Source organism: Trachinotus anak, unplaced genomic scaffold (genome assembly GCF_046630095.1).
Source record: "Trachinotus anak isolate AG129_WGS33_773 ecotype Australia unplaced genomic scaffold, CSIRO_AGI_Tana_v1 ptg000003l, whole genome shotgun sequence".
In the NCBI taxonomy this organism is placed as follows: Eukaryota; Metazoa; Chordata; class Actinopteri; order Carangiformes; family Carangidae; genus Trachinotus; species Trachinotus anak.
The window spans coordinates 8,451,397-8,474,568 of NW_027273854.1; the positions used below are offsets into that span (position 1 = coordinate 8,451,397).

A 23,172-nucleotide genomic window follows, 5' to 3' on the forward strand; every position below is an offset into this window, starting at 1 on the left:
TTCTGAGAGTTGCATGTCACCCTCATTCACCTCAAGAAAAAAGAACCAAATGTATGGTACATAATAGACACTAACAATTACAACTGATGTTAGAACAGAATATTACTAATAATACTATTGAAGCACCAAGCTCAAATGCTCTTTTCTGTGTTAATTTAAAAGTAATGGAAATCACCACATCGTTTAATGCAATATTTTGTGTGCAAGTTCCATGGTTTTCTGAACATTACATTTATTATGTTAAAGTAGGTACAGAATTGACAGAGCTTTTTCTGGGAACAAGAAAGTACTCACAGATTTTCATGGTTATCTGTGTGTTTGATTTAAAATGAAGATGTGAAAGAGCAGAGTCTGTTCCACCAAATATAAAACTGCATGGTGTTTTATTGCTTCAGTGGGTCCAAACTGATTCAAGTGTTTCTGATTGGACTCACTTCACTTGCTGTTGTGGATAGGGGCTTGTCGCTAATTGTGCTCTATTAATGTTGTAGAGGAGAATGGTAATAAAGTGACATAGCTGTACAATTATAAGGTTTATGAATAGTGTAATCATTAATTAGGGACAATTACTGCTCAGGGGAAAGGACTAGGTTGCTAGGCACTTAGTGCACTACTTTAAAACTCCTCTGGACGAGCAAATGAAGATTAGTAACCACAGTGTATATTTGGCCAGTAGCAGAAGGCCTTCAGTGCCAGTTTAGTATTTTGTTTGTGATGACTGCAGGGTGTGATACAAAGCTTGTCTCATTTGCTGACAACTTGGGGAGAGCCAGTGAGCCTTTCACATGCCAAGTGTTGTTTTGTTTGGGTGTCAGTTTAGATTGACAGCCTTACCCTTGTTTTCTCTGACAGTTGATAAAAAATAAAAAGATAAAAATAATCTTGCTGTGCACTTAATGGACATAATTGGCATAACATATTAACAATGCTCTCAGTTGTGTTAATAGTTATAATTATTAAGTTAAGTAAAAAATGTAAGGTAAAAAAAAGCTAAAAAATAAACAAATAAATGTTAATGTCTAATATAAGAGACATATATGACATACATGTTCCTCCAGAAGGTACTCTACATATAACATTCTCCTTTATATGTGTCCAGGTCATAAATACTTACTGTCTTCAGTAAGTAGTAACTTCACTCTAATGGCTCCTCAAACAAAAGAGCAGACCGAACTAAATAAGCCGAGAAGTGATTAGAGATCCTGTGGCATGCTGTCATGCATTTTTCAGTTGTGGAAATAGGCATGTTCTGAAAGCAGCTGTAATTTTCCCCTCCAAGACCTCGATACAGAGAGAAATATGTTTGTGTTCTGGAGGTGAAATTGATCCTGTAATTTTAGAGGTAGTAGCATTATCAAATCACAGCCTGAATGGGATAAGAGGAAGGCAATTTCAGGAAAACCACTCCTACTAATGAACAATCCTGACAGTGTTTCCTCAAAAGATTATGATGTGATATTTTCTGGCGTGGTCAGTGTGCAAAGTGTTGCTTATTGGAATAATCAGAATTTGTGAATGGACAGTGTAACAGCTTGAATTTAGGCCCCAATCTTTGCTCAGGCGTGAGTCAGGATGGGAAGATTTCATGAATAAGACATGAAATATGGCTCACTGTGAAGTCAGCCCTGTAAATCTGACACAGACTCATCAAATACATCCCAACTTTTGTAAAACTAAAGTCAACTATCTTGCTAAAGATGGAAATAATCCCAGAAATGCTGTGTGCCACATCTGACACTCTAATCTGTCCTGTGCCTTTGAAACATATTTCTTAACAAATGGCTTTCGAAACTAATCTATAAGCCCACATGAAAAATGTCAGTAGGTGGACAGATGACTGAATGTGAATCAGTGTTTTAACCTGATCAAACAACACTGGCACCAAACCACACCAACCTCAGGATTGAAATGTAAATTTTTCCTTTTGAAATGAAGAGATAAAAGTTGATGAAATAAATGAAAGAGGTGAAGTTGAGAGGAAGGCTTTAAAAAGGATAAATAAAGGTGGAATAAGGCCTTTGCCTTTTAAATGTAAAAAAAAAAAAAAATGGAGAGCTGTGAAAAGCTTTGTAGAGGCCAGTTGTGTGGAGCCTGGTGCTGCAGATCTGCAGAGCAGCAACAGGCCCTGCGGCCAACAGCCCACAAGGCAGCAACCAGGCCATTTCTGGCAGCTTCGCCAGCCCTGACTTGAGGGGCTGAGGGGCTTAGACTTTAATGTGAGAGAGAAACATCTTTTGTGTTCCTACTCACTAAATTCCCACATATCGTGGCATACAGTCTCAGCCATGAAAGCAGAGCGCACACACACACTTTAGATGTCGCCGTCAAAAGCGTTATTTCACCTCACCAAGCTCTTCTTTAGATTCCTTTTATCCTCAAACAGCAAAGCTTCCAGGTGGCCTGCTTTGAATAATAACCGAAAGAAGTGTGTTTGACTATTAAAAAAGATTGAGGAAATCCATGAACATTGACCAATGGGCAGATATGATTGGTTGCCAAGCAAATCAATTATTTCTGCGGGAGACTTGAATGAAGTCCTTTCCAGAGTGCTGCTGCCCATGAAGCTTTATAAAGTGCCGATGGAGCTGGAGGAGAGCTGCCAGCCTGCAGTTTCTTTTTATTTGCTGAAATGTGTGTTTCATCATGGGCCCATTCACCACCACTCAGTGCTATAGGCCAGAGAGAGATACACAGATAGAGGCAGAAGGGGGGGGGGGGCAAACAGAGACAAAAGCACTGTTGTAACTGGACACAGAGCTCTCATTTGGGAATGTTGGAAGGGGAGTTAAGTGGGGGGAAGGGAGTAATTAAAAACACCAGCCTCTCATTGGGTTTGGAACACCACGGCTTGGAAACAGTATGGCTTTTATTATACAACATCAAAAAACATTTAAACATGTAGTCCCATACACACATGCATGGAATTACACAAAGCATAATGAATGCTAATAACTTCAGCTCAGAACGCACTGAGACATAAACACATACATGCTCATAGTTCCCACACACGCACATAATCACACACCGGGTTTTAATCCAGAGCTGTCTTGAGTCCACCATTGTGTTTCTCTGTGCCTGTGCTCAATGGCTCACAAGGTGTTAACTGTGGCTGAGGCTCAGAATACAGATGCCCGACTGTGTCCCCCAGCCACCCTCCTGGTCTAAGGGAAGGTCGGGCCCCGCAGTGACAGCACATCCTCTCGGGTGGAGGGAGGTGTCGTGAATTTTTTTCTGCAGAGCTGGAGGTCTAGCCCAGGGAGACAGCTGGTTCCCACACTGCAGAGTGTGTGGACTGATTCCCAAATACCAACACTGGCTTGTTCTCCCTAAATAGTTTCTTTTTCCCACTGCTGTTCTATCCCCAGTTTTTCCTTCACCTCTTATTACTCCCTCACTGCTTCCCATGATCGCCCTCGCTCTTCGTACAGCATGTCGTTGCAGTCCATGCCTCAGCCCAGATTGCTCTTTTGCACTGCTTCTCTTTCTCTGCCCTTTTTTCTCTGTCACGCTCGCTTTTCACGCTGTCACTTAACCGAGCTAAGTGATGGGATGCTGTGCGAAAAACAGTGGGCCTGGTTTGGTTGCTTAAATTTCCCATGCTGGCAGGAGAATGAGACGCTGCAAGAGAGAGAGAGACAGTTGTCTCGTTGCTGGAGCTGCAGAGACGTGCAGGAAAGGTGAAGAGTGACTGAAAGAGAGGGGAAGTGAGGCTGGCAGCGTGCTCCAAATTAAATTGACTTTAGGCCGACAAACTGCTGTTGAACATGGTGTTTAGGTGTGTGGATCAAATGGTTATGCCAGGTAGGCTTTGCGAGGAGTTTGTTGGCAGGTACAGTCAGAAGAAAATATCAGTTTCAGCTTTTTATATAGCAGCGATGACAGCTGTGCAGAGATCTGGACTGGACATACATTCTTTGTTTTGGTTCCCAATCCTACTTGTCCAAACATGCCAAATTTAGACTTTTCTTTGGAGTAAACAGAAAGTGTGAGACATTACACTTGTGTTAAAAGAAACGACAAGCAAATACTTCGTACAAATCTGAATGGAAACAAGTAGCGTCACAGTAGACACACTGTCTTAGATAACATTACATTCATTTGGTAGATGCTTTTGTCCAAAGTGATACATACTCTACAAGGAGAGCAATGAGGTTCAGTGTCTTCTCAAGGACACTTCAACACGTAGAGAGAAGGAGCTCAAGTTTGAATCACTAACCTTGCGATTTGATGACAGACTTTTGTTAACTAACTGAGCTGCAGCGGGCCCCGATGAGAAATAAGATTTGTTATCAGTACGAGATTGAATAAAGAGGATGTGTTCAGATGGAGATTTTCTTATTTATCTAGCAGCGGGGGGTGAAATTGTTCGGTGGTCCATGAAGAAACAAGAACATAAGAATAATTTTTATTTACTGGATATTTTGCCGATTTTTAAGGTGAGTATTTGCAGTAAGCACAGAAAGGTAAATACAGAGAGTTGGGTAGAAAAAACATAAAGGTCCAATATTTTGCACTTTTCCAGTGTTTTATTTGAGTGTTGATATCCATAAGAGGATATATATATGTTGTTTTAAGTACCAAAAGCCATCTAAATGTAGTTTTACATCCCCTCTCTCAGGTTTTTCTCTGGAGCTCTAGCACCGACAGGTTGTTGGCTGTGGCTCTGAGCCTCTCTTCCGATTGGCTGACTGTTTGGCTGGTTAGCATTTTAGCACTTCCAGTTCCCTCATCCCAAATCCCGGGGTGAAGCTTATTTTCTGCAGTTATCCAAAACAGCTGTGTGAAAATTCTGTTGGTTTTTTGTTGAGGGAACCAGGGTGACGCTAACATCCAGGTTGGCCCACAAACACATATCGTTCCTGCAGTCCTGTATAGTGCATTTCAAGTAAACACTCAGAAAAGCCAAATCCTGCTAAGTTTGATGCGGGGTCAAAGTGGGCTGAGCTTATGGCGTGGCTGAGACTGGTGACTGCTTTGTTGTGACATCACAAAGTTACATAAGTCCTGACGGATCATTTTAAGATACAGTTTCTGAATACAGGCTGTGTGTATTACTCTGTGGACTGAGCGTTTTGATACTTTCTCAGTATTAATATAGAACCTAGACCTGATATACAATAAATAAAGACATGGAAATCGAATTTTATACAACATGGGGCCTTCAAACAAAGGGTGAGAAAGTACGAAAGAGAAAGATGAGAGACTGCATGTATTTACCACCTCCAGGATGTGGTCAGAGGTTTGGCTCCAGAGCCTCTCGGCTGTTATGGGAAACTGATTTTTTTTTTTTTAACAATTTTATGCTCACCAAGACAAACACTGCTAAGCTGCTATCTTATCTTGTGTCTGGTCTGAGGGGAGTATCACACTCACTCTCATTAAATCTTCTCACTCAAGGTCTTCTGCAGAAAGTGGTTCCAATATTTGCCATTCCATTAAGACCACAATCACTTCACTTGCCAACTACAATAACTCTACAAGAATTTTCCTTATTTGGTTATGTCGGAAGTTGATAGTTGCCAGTGGTTGGTTCCATCGAAACAGACATAATGTAGTGATACCTAACAGGTTCAGAGCACATAGACAAAGGGCAACACATATAGAAAATTTAAGTGTATTTATTTATTAATTGAATATTTAACACTTCTCTTTGTTTGTGCATTTTTTTACATGTTCATTGTGGATATTTTCTTCCCAGAATGCCATGGTGTCCTTCAAGGAGCTGTGCGGCCTGACCCCTGTGGCCAACATGAAGCAATGTATCCTGACAGTGTCTACCTGGCTGATGAATAGCGAGCGGTCACTGAGGGTAACAGTGGACCTGAGCGAGACCTACCCCACCATGGAGGCTCAGGGTCCTGTGCCAGAGCTGCTCCGCAAAGTGCTCAACGCCTATGACATGGTAAATAACATGCACACACAAGAGAGGGTGGAGGTGCCAGCAAACCAGCAAACAGAGGTGTTCATGCTTCAGGTGGACCTAAATGTTTTTGTGGATCGATTGCACATGAACGTGTGCTCTGTGGAATTTTAATCAGGACTAAAATGTAAGTAAATTAAGTGCATACACTGTCACAGCTGGTGGTAGGAGCACAGTCAGGCAGACACGCAGGCAGACTGGTGCAGGGCAGTTTCTTTAACAGAGGAACTGATGAAGATCAGGCTGACAAGCAGACATGTGGACAGGCAGGCAGGCATCAAACAACATATAACTAAATCCTAGTAGCAAGCAAGGTAACAGGAACGAGAGGCCACACCATTAACACAACAAAGTGAAACATTAGCAAACAATATGGCAACTGACTGCGGAAAAGGGCTGGTATGAATACAGGAGAGCAAGACAGGGAAATGAGAACCAGGGCTCTGTTAAAAAGCACAAACCACTTCTCCTTGACCTTGATGGAAAACGTCATGAGGTCAAGGAAAGATGTGAAGCAGAATTCATTCAGCAGCGACTGCTCACTGCATTTACGTTAGGCTACATAATTATGCAACGGTGGATGTTATTGATGTGGAATGGTTCTTTGCTTTAAATGTTGCTGCCGCAAGGAATTGTGGGACGCCATTATCTCATTTCCCTCTCCTTCCTTTCCTCCCACAGTCCAAAGACATGCACATTAGCTTAATTGGTGACTCTAAATTCCCCGTAGGTGTGATTGTGGGCGTGAGTGGCTGTTTGTCTCTATATGTAGACTGGCGTCGCATCCCCGTGCATCCCCGCCCTCGCCCAGTGTCCAGCCCCCCCATGACCCTATAAGGATAATCAGTGTGAATAATGAACCAGTTCTTATTGTGCAGGTAGTCAGGTAGGTTGGAAATGGGAAACAGGGAAGCAGGTGGCCCTGAGATCAGGAAGGAAGTCCATGGACGTCCGGTGGGTGGGTGGAGCATGACAGGAGACCAGGGCTGTGACAGGAATCACGACGCACACGTACATACACACACTTGAATGAATGTTATACTCTGTTCCTTTGAGACAATAACACTCTTATTATTGTGCATAACATCTCACCAAATATCTGCTTCAAGCAAAGATTAAATGTCAAAGCACTCAGGCATTCAAGTATGATATCAGAGGCTGCGCTTCCTGCTCTGTGAAGATCTTCATAGGTGAAGCACTTACAAAAATAAAATAGAAAAAAAGAGTATAGCAGGTGGTTAACTTGCTGCTTCCTTGAATGCAGGAATGCTTAACGTTTGATTCCAGCATTCACACAGCTGGATGTGCTTTACAAGGCTTTTAAACATGGCTGCTCAAACCACCTGTTTGACCAGTCAGAATGTCAAGCTGCAGCTATGCGTTGTATAATTTCACATCCTTCCCCATCCTGCCTCCTCTCTTACTAGAACGCTGCATTTTTCACCACTTGACATTGGGACGGCTGAAAAAGGGGGTTGTATGAGTCTGTCTGTAATTAGTTATCACCCGCTGTTCCTGCTCCCCTCCTCCCTCCCCCTTGTGAGACTCGGTGGGAGCTGGTGAAGTGGGTCATGAGCGAGGAACAAGGTTGCTGCGTCCGCGCTGCTCGGGTCCGTCCGCGCTCCTTCTGCCAACACCTACAGGAGCGTGCTGACATCAGGAGCATCGCAGCGTGCCGCTCCAAATAGAATCTGCTTTGGCTTTTATGAGGCTACGCACCAAGCAGGAGACTTCCTGGAACTGTCAGAGCAGCTCTCACGCTCCACAAGACAAGTTGTCTGGGGACTAACTGAAAGGCATACCCAGAATGTCATATTTGAGAGTTTTTAGAGATTAGATCATCCCTTCTTAACAGCAGTTGTTCTACCTACATACCAACCTCAGCAAAAAAAAGCAAAAAACACACGCTCCCTTTCCTTTATTGATAAGGATAATTAATATAGTTTGTTTTTGGTAAGTTATTTAAAAAGGCCATTGCAAAAATGAAAAAAACATGCAAGTGAATTTCTACTAGAAATGTAGTCTTCACACTAAGTAATCATGTGATCTTTATGGCAGGTCCCATCACTTTCCCCTGCCTCTTTATTCCCCAGCACACACAAATACCCCTGTATGTTATATTATGTCAGAGGTTTGCACTTTCAATGGGTGATATTGTGGTTGAAAATGATGTACATACATTAACCAATGGTCTCGTCCTGAGGCTTTGGCATGGCCAGCTCAGTTTGTGTTTGCTTCCCAAAGATTGGCTTGTTGGCACACTCCCCACTCAAGAACAGAGCACCCTGTGTGTGTGTGTGTGTGTGTGTGTGTGTGTGTGTGTGTGTGTGTGTGTGTGTGTGTGTGTGTGTGTGTGTGTGTGTGTATGCACGTGCACGCATGTGTGCAAGTGCTTGTGAGTTCATGGGAGCATGGCTGCCAACACCAGGCCATTTACTGTAGAATCTCAGTGTGCAGTGTATGTCCTCAGTCACCCTCATGTGGGCTGCAACCAGCCAGTGTTACAAGACCTGAGCTGAACAAAGCTTCAGCACAGTGCTGCTCTGTTTCCAGAGATCAGGCCAGTCAAGCTCACTCGCACACATACCTTCACATTTCTACAGAAATGCACACAAACGCTGTATGTTTGCGGTACTTTACCACAATCATCTCATAACCACTGAAGAAAAAATGGACACAAAATGTTTGAACATAACAAACAGCTGTTTTTTTAAGTACATTAAAAATCTGTCAATTTTTTAATCTTCTCATGGATGATAGGACAAATGTGGACAATGTGATGCACTATAGCTTTATTTTTACAGTATAAGGGGAAAAAAAGGCTTTTCTTTATATTCAATACTTCGTGCACAAACAATCAACAGTCACAAGGGAAGAAATCTTCTACAGCAGAGACAAACGTGCTGCTTTCAAGACCAGAATGCAGTGCAACTCCAATAAAGTTTCAAGACTCTTGTTTTGTCACTGTTGGAAATATTTACTGTTCTACTTACTTTCAATATTGCTCCAACGCTCACCTACGTGTTCGTGGTAACCACATCCACTCTCTGGAGGCTGGTGAAGAAATTCTTGGAAATGTAGTTCTCATCGGGTACTTCTTAATGCATTAGACATCAAAGGTTCTGCATATTTTTGATTTTGCTAAAACTTCCCCTTGACGGAGGGGCCGTCCAAAATGAGCTCACTTTTTTAAGTTTTCTGTGCCGAAACCAGCTCTCATTAGGGTAGCAAAACAAGAAAAGGCACACACACAAACACACACACACGCACACGCACGCACACACACACACACACACACACACACACACACATTATGAGAGTCCACTTCCTGTCTCCCTGCTAACAGGAGTGTGAAACTTCATTAGCTTCCTCCTCAGTTCTGCAGGGCTGGTCCAGCTGCTCCTCCTGAGCCTGTGGGATGATGTTTAGGGCTCAAGCTTCATCACACTGTGGCGGTCAGATGCACCAATACACGTCATGTCAGTGCAGATATCCAGAACCAACAATAAATGCCAAGTATGGTGACTTTACTTACAAATGTGCTAGCTTTTATATACAGGCAAGAGCTGGAAATGAACACATATACAAGATTGTTACTATGCGCTGTATGTACAGGAGAGACGATGCATATGCGGAGCGTATATGTACAGTATGTACAGTCAGTTATATTATCTTATTGCTGTGTACAGTATATTAGGGGGCCAGGCCAGAGTAGATAAGGGAAAACAGGTCCAAGCAAAGCTAGATGTCCAGACCATTACGAAAACAACATTTAAGGCCCCATTTCCTTTTTTGTGAGCCCCTAGAGTTAAACACTGTAAAACTAAATACACTGCTTCTCATGAATGTTATCTAGCTTTCTCTTGCACTTGCATACAAGGCATACCAAATCTCAACCGTGCTGTTTACATGCCCAGTTAATTGGAAAGAATCCACTTCCTCTGATTATGATCTTACCCCAATTAAAGTAATCAGATAAAGACAGTTACATGACAGCTATGTTGCCTTGATTGGGCCGAGGCCAAATTGTTAATTTGTCCGTAAAAAACAAAGCAGCTAAGAGCCTAGTTGAAATCCTGCAAGATGACCCCTGGCTGTTGAGGGGAGGATCGGAGGTGTTATTTATAGCTGTTGGTTGTAGCCAAACAATGTGGCAAGAGAAACACCTCTTATTAATTTATATGAAATGTTTCCCTCTTTGTATTTTTCTTTGCTTCTCATCTCTCACAGATGCAAACTAACTTCATGTGCTCTCTGTCTTCCAGATGATCCAGACCAGCAGAACACTGATCGAGTCGGCTGATGTGGTCTACTCCAAGCTCACACAAGCACAACGGGCAGGTAAGGTGCATTATGGGATGAGCAGAGTCCTTAGCTGCGAGATCAGCCCGTCCATAGACGCTGCAGAAGCAGTGGCTCACAACCGGATGCGTGATCCAAGCTGATATTTTCTCTTCTCTGAAAACTAGAGGCAACTTCATGATATTATTCCTGTTTCTTCGATTCGCACCATGGAGCAAGTCAGGGTTAGGTAGATCTGTCTGCTGCTGTGAAAAAGACAACTCACAATTCATGGACTAAGTCTGTGTCTGACAGAAAATTAAATTACCTCTGGTATATTTCTTTAATTCGTTTAAGAAAAATAAGATCATAAAGGCAACATAAAAGGAGGCTAACATTTTCATCTCTTCTGTTTTTCCGATCCAAATGAATCGTGTACCGTAAGAACGAGCGTCTGCAGCCTCTTAAATGTATTGTCATGTCACGTCCTCTCGCCTAATAGAATGAGCATAGTGCATCTACTCCTACAGCGGCTCCATCAACATCAGCAACAGTGGCTGCTGTTGATAGAACGGGCCATCATCAGTGAGTCAGCGCCGAGTAGTTATCATGTCAGTGGGCAGGTGAAAACAATCAGCCAGCCACACAGACAAAGAGGGCTGCAGGAGGGAGAGGACAAAGAGCATAAACATCTTTTTGACAGAGTGTGGAGTGAGAGGGGGCGGGAGGGAGGGGGTGGCAGAAACGGAAAGAAAAGGGTTGAATTAAAGAAGCATTTTGTCAGTGCAGCTTTTTTTTTTTTTTTTTAAAGGGTGTTGGGTGTGAAAGGGTCGGCCTTTAAGGAGAATGGGTAAAATTGACCATAATGCGATCATTAGGAGAGAAAAGGCTTCAAATCAAGAAATCTTGTGGCTTGTCTTCTCAAGCCTCTTTTACATTCAGCACTAATTGTTCCTCATTTGCTCTGCTTCTCTGCCACGCAGCGGTGCCTCTACTGAAGAGCTCCTCAAACAGGGGCATATACCCTGAATACTGACGCCTTCATTTTGCATGTTTATGCCTCATTCTAATGCTTTAGGCAACCGACAACATAACTGAGCTGAAAAAAAAAGTGTGAAACCTACAGATCCAGGCGCATTATAGACTTTATAATAGCTGGTGTAAACATGGAGAGTATTTTGTAGTCTGTGTTGTTGCTGTGTGTTTTTTAGTAGACTGGGAAGCCTCGCTCACTGGCACATGCCAGCCCCATATCCTGAGGGTGATGAGCCAATTTAAGCCCACTATGCCCAGCTTCACTCCCTGGTTTCACACAGAGGCAGGCATATGCTTCACTTCCCCCACCACAACAAGCCAAGCTGATATTCGTGCTACCCAGGGATGTAGGTTGAACGCTGGGGCTTAAATCGCAGTGCTGTCCCCTGACTGCAAGTTTCCCCAGCCCAGAGCTGGAGGCAGCTTCAAAGGCGATGACTGCAGAGTTAAGCAGATCTTAAGCCCCACACAACCACACACACAGCAGTGGCAGTGGCTGGAAACTGGAGGCTGATGCTTAGTTTATTGCTGCTGTCAGGTGAAAACCTTGTACTTCCAAAATGTCACACTTCTAGGAAGCACAGTTAGTAAACCAGCCTTGTTTTGTGCCTCACAAGCATCCTTGTTGAAAGTAGATTCACTCTGAAAGGGGACGTAATCTTTCCAATCCATGAAGTGAAAACACTGAAACTCCTGAAGTTGGAGTTATCAGTTTCTCACATAAGAGCAGCATTACGTAAGAGCGATACAATGAGACAGAGGTCTGGAGCGAAAGCCCTGAGGAGCCTCAGCTGCATGCCAAACATAGCACTTTCCCTATCGCCTGCTCCCACTCCCCTGCCCCTGGCACTGACACACATGCCTCGATCCAAACCGCAGCCATTCTCAAATATACTGTACATAACTTCCCTGTCTGCTCATTCATGCGTCCAGACATTGGCTGTAGTTCTGACAGTGATAAGCGAGGCAGAAAAAAAAGGAAAGGAAACTATATCCTACAAATAGCAGCTTTTTCTCTGTGGAATATTACAGCAGGCTGCAGGAGGAACGGATGCGCCAACACTGTTTACCAATTTCCAATTACCCAGCTTTTTATGTGTAAAAGATCGATGTAATTTGACCTACTGCCTCAAATCAAAATTTGGAAATGGAACTTCTAAACTGTAAATTAAATTTAACCTTTTAAGCCTGAGGGAATATAAAAGCTCAGAATACAGAAGACAGTGAGTCAAACAGCAGCGCATCACATTATTTAACTACATATATTCATACACAACTGTTCCCTCTCAGAATCGTATTATTGCTCCGCCTTACTTTGTGCTAATGTATAACAGCTCGGTCAGCATCGGCACATGCACGTTTAGGATATTATACATTCACGAATGCAGAGGCAAACATAAATTTGTATCTGTGCTCGCAATGCATGACAAGCATTTAAGAGAATTTCAAGATTGGAGAAGTGCTTGATGGGGAAATTATGATGCCTGCTGCTGCTTCCGCAAGTCAACATTTTTAGATCTGCTCTAATAATCTCCAGCCCCACTTTAATAAACAAATTATTTTCCGATATTAATGCAGACACTTCTGTGCTGCTCCTCTGCTCAGCATGCTCTTTGTCCTTTCCATCTGCTTCCTGTCTCATCAGGTCCCTGTTGTCTGTGTATCTGCTGCTGCTTTCGCTTCCACACATGCAGAATTCATCCATGATTGTTCATCAGTTTTAACCGTACGATTTAGTGAAGATTGGAAACTTAAATATATGTGCTGTGTCATTGTAGCATCATATGGATTGTGTTGTGTCATTCTGAAAAATTTGCAGATTTGCTGGTGAACTTGAACTGTTCATTAGGAAAGTGCTCTAAAATTCACTTGAGCTTGACCTTAATGATGCTGAATGTGATAAATAGAGAGGTCGAGAGGTTTGAAGTAAGCCACTTCAATCTAATTTTACAATCACCGTCAGTGGGTCTGACACGGATTCACCTGCCTGTCTGCACAAACCATTTTCTCCGGAAATTCTCCCTTTCCTCTGTCATCTTTGTCATGTTTACCTTGGTGTCTCAGTTTATTATAAGCATTTCTTACCCTCTTAGAGAACGGAAAACCAACACAGGATGTTTGCTTGAACTGGTGGCTCCCCAGCAAAGTGTTTCATCTTCCTAATAGCTTGGAAGGCATGAATTTACCTCTTCTGATAGACTGACAAGCACTGAATGCACCCAACTGAAGCTGTTTCATTGGCCATGATTATGTACAAACTGACAATGAAAATAGCAAAAGCCTGAACACAGACAGAGAATCAGAGCGTGGAGGACCACGAAGAGCGAGATGGTGGATTTGCATGGAATTGAAGGTTTTGCCCCCGTGATCGATCTGGAAGCTAAAGGTATAATTTTGGTGTAATGGCTGTGTGAGAAGTGGGAAAAAGGTGCTATTAGAGGCATGCTGTCAGCAGCAGAGAGAGAGTATGGGGTGGGATGTGTGTGTGTGTGTGTGTGTGTGTGTGTGTGTGTGTGTGTGTGTGTGTGTGTGTGTGTGTGTGTGCGCGCGGTGAATCTAAGCTTAATTTAAGGCCTTTGATTGAATCTGACACTTTTGCCCCAGCCATTAAAAGTGTGCTGTGCTCATCAGCTAAATGCTGTTGTGACAAAGCCATAATCACAATGACGCGCAGGCTGCGGTCTGAAAGGAGGGACCCGAACTAACCTCCTACCACCTATCTTTCCTTTCGTTTTAAAGCTGAGCAACGTGACTGGCACGTTGGCACATTCATCACTCCTACAGTAAGATATTAGAAACGGCGACGGACAGTTTTGCGCCGATATGGCTCCTCCATCCCAGCTGCCCCACCTCCATTTCCTCTTTCCTTCCTGTGTTCAGTTTATGCCCAGTCATTATTGCAGCTAATCAGTTTAATTTGGGCAGTGGAGCTGACGTGTTGATGAGGATGGAGAGGTGCTGGATGATCCCCCCTGGGCGCTATTGATGGCTCGGCATCACACACACCACTAATGGGGGACCAGATAGACAGCTGCACACTCTGGCACCTCCAGATGCTACCACTGTGTGATTGCGTCTGTGTGTATACTCACTGTCTTATGTTTCTGCACGCATATCTAATCTGTTTGTGCATGGAGAGCACAACTCCCACTCCTGACCAGCCTCTGCTTCTCTAACTCAGTTGAAGACTGTGTTTAGATGCTAGTGGAACAGAACAGCTTAGAGATGGGTCAGGGCTTAATTAAGCCATTTCTCCAACACCTCTGAGCATCTCTCAGCATCTCTGTGTATTCAGCATCCAGTCTGTGAGGTGTTCAGATGTCTGGTTTGAAAATAGCCCTGCATCCAGCCATGTTAAAACAGGCCCAGGAACAGGTGTGAGCCCACTGCATGGGTTTAGGAGCTGCTGTCTCCCTGCAAGCCTATTTATTGATGTCTCCCTCCATGCAAACACTCGCTCTCTGACTGACCATTGTGTCGGTATGTTTTGAGACCACTGCGTTCCATTACCATGGAAATCCAAGGGGATAAAGACATCTCCCTCCCTTTGTCTTCCTTGGCTTTGTGCAGTGATTGTTTTCCGGGCTCATCAGCAGCTGGAAAATCCCATTCTCTATTTGCAGATCCGACTGTGGCACCCTGTCACCCCTTTTCCCATCTTTGTTTTCATCATTTCTTTTCATCAGATCCTGTTTGGAGATTCTGTTTGATTTTATTGTTTACTCACTTTTTTTCCCCTCTCTCTCTCTCTCTCTCTCTCTCTCACTGTCTTGGTCTGTAACTGTCTCTTTTTCTGTGCATGTGTACTTGCTGCTGCAGTACCCGTCACAGAGGCAGAAAGCCTCTCTGCTCCATGCAGAGACTGGAAGCCTTCACTGAGGCCTTTGTCTGCATACTGTATGTGTGTGTTTACTCTGAAGAGCCATGCTGTCGTCCCCTCAGTCCTCCTGGCACAGATTTCTCTCTGTCCGTCTGTTTTCACTAGAGAAGCAAAGCATAGGATCCTGACTCATCAGTGTGCTTTGGGGGCCACATTCTGTTTATTAACTCAAATTTCACAGAGTTTAAGTGACAGTAAGGAACAGCAACCGCACGACTGCTGGGGGAAGGAAATGCTTAATAATTGGGAAATTAAATGCTTGAAGAGGCTGTATTGCGACAAGCCGCCTCCAGCTAATTTCATCTCTTATTCAGCTGTGTGCCTGCCTCACTCCCCAAGTCCTGCGATCGCAAACCGCCTTGGCTCAGCTCTGCACCAGCAGCAGCCCATTAACTACACCAGATTACAAGATCAAATCAGCCCTAAACCCTGTTAACACAACTTTCAGGCTCAGAAACAGATATTCCGCAATGGCTCTACATCATCATTTATATGGAAATTAGAGAACAACAGGGACCCTGACACTGATGTGCACTGGAGGCCAGAGATGGTGTTTTCTGTATTTACTGCTCTTGATCTCTTTTAAGTGTTCAGCAGATGTGGAAATAAGTTCCTGCGGTGAGTGTCAAACACACAGATATGTTGAAGTCAAGTTCCTGGGGTGAGATTTGTGTTCAGCCCAGTGGTTTAAAAAAAAAAAAAACTGAGGTGTATTGAGGCATAAATTAAAGGTATCAATAGTTTTGTACAAATACTTTTTGTTACCTTTTTTTCTGGTTTTTCAATTATGTTTGTTTTTTTTTGTATATATGTGCACACATGTTTGTAGACATCACATTTACAGCACAAAGAAGTGGAGAAACTGACTATTAAACAAAGAGATTTTGTGTTTCCAGTAAATGTTGCTCAGTTTTTTTTTTAGCTATTTTATTAGGATCTAGAGTTGTTTGTCAAAAAAGCAAAAGCATCATCTCACCGGAGAGAGTTAGAGTCACACTGTGGCGAGAACTGACCCTTCCTGGTGCAAATAAAAGTGGGTGTCAGTTTTCAGTTTATTGGGAACACCTAGCTAAAACTAATGCTGTCTGATAAAGCATGCATCCTGCAGTAAATCCTGTTCAGCTTTTATTGGTAAATAGATGTAAGATACGTGGTTTTAGAGGGGCAGTGACTCAGCTGTATCGTGATTTTAATGGGGGTAGACAAAATGATAGAGACACCTGTCAGTATAACGCAATACAATTCAACAGCACCACAAACTAAATGATGATAAAGTTGCATGAGCACCTCTCTGATACAGTTTCAACCATCATGAAGAAGGATTTATTTCAGAACTGCTCTATTAGACTGCATTAGTCTTAGCCAGGTGTTCTAATAAACTGCAAACTGAGTGTATCTGTCTACTAGTTACAGAAAATAACTGGAGACTAAAGAATGAATGATTCGCGATGATGGGCTTTTTTGTGAATTATATCGTATTATGTTTCGTCAATGTCTCTGCAGTGAATCAAAGCTGGAGTGGCGTGAGGTCAGCTGTCAGGGACATACTGACAAGCAGGCAGAGACTTACCGCTTTAGGAGGAGTTTGCTCTTAAAGCCCAGAGGATTAGTAATGGTCTGCCTGGGATAAATGAAGCTGGACCTACTGATAGACTCATTAGAGTTTAGCCTGCATTGCACTACCTCATTTTCACCCCGATTAGCAATGCAGCATATTGAATAGTGGGCTGCTACTGTGACCACTGAGGTGCACCTGAGGAGTTAGCTGGATGTGTTTCTGTTCTGCAGGTTTTGTGTTGCACAGTGCAGCAAATGGTTGTATTGTTACCTTCATGAAGGAGGAGGTTATGTTTTCTGCTCTGAACTGCTTTTACAGAAGGAACAAGGCAGTCATGGATTTGGATCCATTTGCAGGTGTTTTAACATCATGAAATGGCAAAAACATTGTTGCTATTTTACTCTAAACTACTAATGCAGAATTAATGTAGTAAAGGTAAAAAGAGACATTTTCCATGATTAACTAAAATTATCTGTGTATTATGTCCCTGCTTTTTAGATTGTATTCCATAACAAATGCAGAGGATTGTGTAGCCGTGGAGGAATGACCTCTGTTTGACTTCTGTTTTACTTAAAAGGAGAACAGCAACTCTTTATAAGATCTTATAAATCCCTAAATCCTTTAGTGAGGTTTAAGTGGAGTGACTTTCCTTATACTTCTGTGCCCTTTAAGATGTTTGTGTGTGTTTAAAAACATTCCCTGCTCTCAAGGAATCATGAGAAGTAGTCAAGTTATATTAGGTTATTTAAAAATATGACATCAGAAGACAGGATAAGACTTTCTAAAATGTATTTGTTTGCATTACAGTTCTGTTTATGGTTTTATTTATGCCTGATATTGTGCATTTTTACTAATAATCTTCATGTCACATGTGCCTCTGTCCAGGTCTGGACTTCCATGAGGACCTGCACCGCATTGGAGCAAAGGAGGGTCTGAAAGGCCGCAAGCTTCAGAAGGCCATGGAGAGCTACGCGTGGAACATCACTGTGCTCAAGGTGAGATGAGCTGAACCACACCTCACAACACAACAAAGACCCACACTAATGCACCGTACCTCCAGTTTGTATAAAGTCTGTACTTCAACCATTGACGGATGCCAACATGTAAGATTATATTAGAGACTTTAATCAGATGGATGAGCAATTCCAGACCCTGTTGCTGAGATTAAACTACATGGTGTCCTGGGGCTAATTGTATTCCCCTCCTTCCTAATCCCTAAATCTCTTAATTAATTAATTACTGTTGCTTCCTAGTACCAGTTTTATTTATTCCCTCATGTAACTATCAAGACAAGATATGATAAAATTGCTCACGCTTGTTTGTAGACGCATGTAAGATGCTGTGTTATCCCTCATGAGGAGACGCTGGTTCCTTTGGACATGTGTTGAAGATGATGCTGAGGGAGATGCATTCTTGCCTCCGCACTGTCCCGTGACACGGGAGTTAAGGTTGTCTAATGTCCTCATCTCACTGCCTCTACGAACGGTGGTAATAACATCAGCACTGATAAAACACCACATGCTGCTCAGACTGTGCGCTGCACAAAGGGCCTGTTTGGATAAGTAAGGACAGGGCAGCCAGGATATTTTTATCTCATCTCATCACCTTGAAATCATTTAGTATTGAGTGAAGAAGCTCACTGGGCTGAGCTTTCTGCCGGAGCGTCAGGTTAGGTAGGTGTTTGATTGCCCGATTCTTCTTTGCCTTTTCATGTCGGCCCTGTCAAACAGGAAACACCTTTACTAACCATTATTCTGTTATTATCCTCTCATATTTTGATGAACTGATTAATAGTTGGGTCTCCAATGTCAGGAAATAGAGTCCCAGGTGACATCATTATATTGCTTTTTCTTTACAATGATATGAAACACCAAATAATAAAAACCCTCAATCCTTTGGGAGCCTGGAAATGGCAAATGCCTGCCAGTATTGGTTTATAAATGAATTAGTCGCTTAATTAATATCTAAAACTTTATTTTTCAAATTTTTGACTCATTGATTAATTTCAGCACTAATGGATGTTGTGGCTGCAGCACTTGTAGATCAGTGTACTTGTCTTCTTGTTTAAACTGAACTATTAGAGTAGCAGTGTGTGCAGCAGCCAGATTTATCTTAATTAAGCTTCATTCTCTAGATCTGAGAAACGCTTGTGCTTAAGTAGCATAACAGGTGGACACCCAAACCTAATCCCCATCTCCCTGCCCAACTCCCTCTACCCCCGTCACTCCTAAACCAATCCAGCTCCTCCCATCCCTGCCTTGTCTCTCCACACACACACACACTCCCCTCTTTCCTCTTTTCCTGGTCCTCATTTTTTTTCGATGAGCCACATTCTCAACATGAGGGCGTCTTGGCGTGCACACAACTCCTCCTCCTCCTCTTCCTCCTCCCATTCTCAGTTGTAATCTGTGTCTCATACTGAACATTTGGTGAGAGCCTGGTGCCTGTTTGCCAACACTGGCAGCCATTCCCAGTTATTTCACCTGCTCACCTCTCCAGATCCTCAGCGGACTTGGAAGCACTTGCTGGTAGATAGTGGCAAGCTGAGGGGAAGTGATGTCTTGCCAAACTCCCTTTTTCTGGCCTTACTTTGACAGTTACAGTCAGATCAGAGGTGTTTTGGTGAATGAGGGTATTTTTACCCTTTTTTTTCCAGTGGTACCGTTCTGTCACTCATTGTACCTTCCTGTCAAGAGGAAACCAAAATCAGACAGACAGAAAGAAGGCACTGAAGCAAATGTCAAGCATATAGCAGTGCCTCTGAAGAACAATACCAGGCACCAAAAACAAAAACATTTTGCCTCTTGTGGTCTCCCAGATAATCACCATTGTGCTTTCTACTGTAATTAACTGTTGTTAGAGGCATTTTATCACATATTTAATGGAGCTCCTGGACCACTTATAGATATGCGATGCACAGAGCTCCCACACATTGGGGGAACTCTGGCCCCTTTTTTGTGTTGTATAGTTGATAAATCAAATAGGAACCCATTGGAACCATTAATGATAGTTCAGGTGGAGATGCATTGCAATCAGTCTCGCTCATGGGCCACCGTCACATATACAACCTTAGGGTAATCTACTCAAGGCAGGATATTGACTGCCCAATTTCTACCAATGGGATGGACTTATTCTGATAAATAAAGGGGAGATTAAGGGCTAGAATTTAATGAGGATATATTGGTGGTGGGATTTGGTGGCTGCCCCTGCTTGGGCTTAGCCCCCTGTGAATAGCTTTAGGCCAGCCATAGGGGTGGTATAAGCGTGGTCGTGATTTGGCTCTGCCGTGAAAGAAGAAGCTTCATGCTGTCTTATTTTATGCCTGATGAGTCATGACTTACATAATTTCCTTTTTTTTTTTTTTTTTTTTCCCTGGGTTTTTTTCAAACATATGACTTATTCATGCTTGTGGTTTGCACACTGGAGTAGCTCAGGTAAGAACCCACTTGCAGCGTATTAACATCACCTGGGAGCAGAACATTGGTCGTCGCGTGCAGGGCAGGACCTTCCGTTATCCCGCAATATGTCAGACTACTGTGCCTGCCTCGTGGCTCCGAGAATGATCTCCCCTACACCGTTTACACCTCGGTCTGGTGCAGAACAGGTCAGCCTACGCCTCCTCACAGGGGATTTTAGCCCAGTGAGCTGACACAGCAGGTCAGAAGGAGTCTGGAGTGAAGTTCAGTGGGAGGGGGAGGGAAAATATGCAGATTCACAGATGTGAAGGCAACTGCTTTCAACTTGCTTGTGAACAGATGTCAGAGGAGCGGCGGTGTAATGAAAGTGTCGGAGTGGATATGCTTGAAGAGAGAGGGTTGTGGCGGGACTGAGAGGCCTGATGGGAAGGCTGCAGAAGTGGAGAGAGTTTATTAAAAAAAAAATTGTGTGGTCGGATTTCTTTTCTTTCTTTTGGCCAGTTCTAATATTATAAGCACCTCTCACACACAGAAATAACCGCCTGTGGAGGAGACTCCACCACATTTCCTCATGGCAGCGACAGCTAGCTTAAGGAGGCAGGCAGCCATGGCAGTGGCCCAGACTGTCTTGACAGTGCTGTAAAGCAGGATGCCTGCCCTGACCACTTCCTCCACATATGGCAGAGATTCATCTCTGGATGCTCCCAAATACAGAGCAGAAATGTAGTATAACATTATCACCATATGACAGGACTATTTACCAGCTGAGAGGAGCAGTTGGAAGGGCTGGCAAGCACCCAAAGGCCTTCATTCAGTGGCTTTATACTGCCCCCTTCTGCACCTTACTAGTTAATGCGGAGGAATATTCCTGTTGCACTTTTACCAGCATGTTTTTCTTTTCATTTATTTAACCAGGTAAAGATTAGAATCCCGTCTTTAAAAGACACCTGGTCAAAGATCACAGAACAAAAAAAAAGTAGATATCTAAGATCTTTCCCGATGCTTTTGTTGCCTTAAGCTCTGCTGACAAAGCTGTCTGTCTTCCCCTTTCTTTCTCTCTCCATCTCAGGGTCAGGCAGACCTGCTGAAGCACGCTAAGAGCGAGGCACTGGACACTCTGCGTCAGATCCACTGTGCAGCTCAGTCCTGTGGCCTCAGTAAAAACGGAGCAGCTTCCCCCCAGCTCCAGCATCATCCTCTCCACCAGCCACAGCAGGTCCAGATTCAGCAGCAGCAGCCTCAGGCCAAGCCCCACCCACAGCCCCCACCAATGCACCAGTCCCAAACTCAGCCCCAACCCCAGAACCCCGCTCAGGCCAATCTCCATCCCCTTCCCCCGCTACATCCCCCGCCACATCCCCAGCTACCAGCTCCCCCTCTGGTTCAAACTGTTTCGAAACCACCGGCTTATCCTCAACCCCCGCCCCTACCCCAGCTTCAATATCAGTTCCAGAGCCAGCAGCAGAGGGCAGCAGGGCCCCTCGAAGCCATCCCCGAGAAAGAAGTGGTCAGCAATGATCCCGCTGGGTCCTGCTGACCCGTAGCCTGTGCCCACAGAGAGTCCTACCCAAAGAGAGACAGAGAGAGCGAGACACAGGTGGAGAAGCAGAGGGCCGTACAAGAAAAGCAGGAGGCCAGGAATGAAAGGGAGATGGAGCAAGTAATGGAAAGAGTTAAAGAGATGATGATGGCAAGGAAGACTCGCCGTGTTAGAAGTGAGACACAAGTCTGAGAGCAGGGCTGAAGGAGAAAAAGGAGAGACCTTACACTTCAATCACACATTTCAAAACACGATGGAAAACTGGAGAGACAATGTTTTTTTTTCTCTTCCATCTGAGCCAGAAGGTTTTGGTCTCTTCTGTCTTCTCTCTTGTGATAAACAAAAGGGTAACAACTCGTAATTAACTTCTGGCATGTGTTGGATCAGTAAGTTGGACGTTGCTGTCTCTCTCTGGGCAGTGCTAGTTACATGCACCTCCACTATGTACTCTAGCTCTGTGGGTACAGGCTTTACCTCACATCGGTGTTTAATGCCACAAATTTGCCTTTTCATTTCTAGAGACTCCTCGGCATGTCTGAGCTTTTGTTTCTTTTTCTTCGTGCTCACGCTCGTCCTCCTCCATCTTAGACATAGAGCTGAGAGCAATCCCTCGCTCCTTTCAATGAAGAGGATGCCATTTTCATTTTTAAGTGCACAAAGTAGAGCAGCTTGTCTTTGCCGAGCTCTGTGGGAGTCACAGATGACTGTTTCAGCGCGAGCCAGGGAGCTGTAGAGCTAAAATAGAAAAAACAAACTGCAGCTGTTGATGCATTCAGTCACACAGATGATCCGCTCGCATCCCTCGCTGGTGTCAACCTCTATCCGGCCCCACACATCTCCACTGTCGCTGCTTAGGATTTAAGTTCTTCAGCATTTCCCCGGCCTCTCCCCACAGGGTCTCCTTGTCTCCTCCCCAGGGGCTGTGTGTGTGACGTTATGTGAGTTGGTGTTTTGGTCCCCCAGGGTGGAGCTAGCCCACATAACTGAGTGGCGGAGCTCACCAGCCAATCACAACTGGAATATCTGACCCGGCCTGTTAGAGGTCAAAGGTCAACAGGAACATGGTACTGCTGTCGGTAAAAATACAAAATAAAGTAAATGTAGATGTAAACTGTATGTAAAATGTACGAAGGGAAAATATATTGCTATAATAATTCTTGCAGAAACAGACATTAATGATTGATATTATAATAATTGATGTTAGTTCTATTGATATTCTGATTCTTTTTTTAACATTACTTCCACATATACAGTGATTTGACACCTGTTGTTCTGTGGTGCAGATCAGGACAACCAGTGCATGTGGGACTCGAACGAGGGATTACGGGTTAGCGCCACAACACAAGGGTCAAACAATAACCTGACGTGTGTTTCACTGCAAAGTGAGTGTGGATTCTGTAAGAGCTCCTTTAAGTGACCCATTAAAACTGGCTTTGTTGTTTATCCCATCTCCTCTCGTTTATTGCTCTGTGCTTAACAATGATGATGCATTCAAGGGCATGATAAATATGCCCGTTCTTGGTAGTTTGACTTGAATTTAAG

At 43.6% G+C, this 23,172-nt stretch overlaps 1 protein-coding gene across 2 annotated transcripts in view; it reads left to right on the plus strand.

The window, feature by feature from the left end:
• LOC139614432 (inactive phospholipase C-like protein 2) overlaps positions 1-23,073 on the plus strand; it is a 67,442-nt gene extending 44,369 nt beyond the window's left edge. For both annotated transcript variants that reach the window (XM_071471697.1, XM_071471705.1), the window contains 4 exons: positions 5,699-5,902; positions 10,186-10,261; positions 17,560-17,669; positions 21,160-23,073. In XM_071471697.1, the coding sequence (XP_071327798.1) occupies positions 5,699-5,902; positions 10,186-10,261; positions 17,560-17,669; positions 21,160-21,627 (858 nt within the window). In that variant the 3' untranslated portion in view covers positions 21,628-23,073. The remainder of the gene's footprint in view (positions 1-5,698; positions 5,903-10,185; positions 10,262-17,559; positions 17,670-21,159) is intronic.
• Positions 23,074-23,172: the final 99 nt, after the last annotated feature.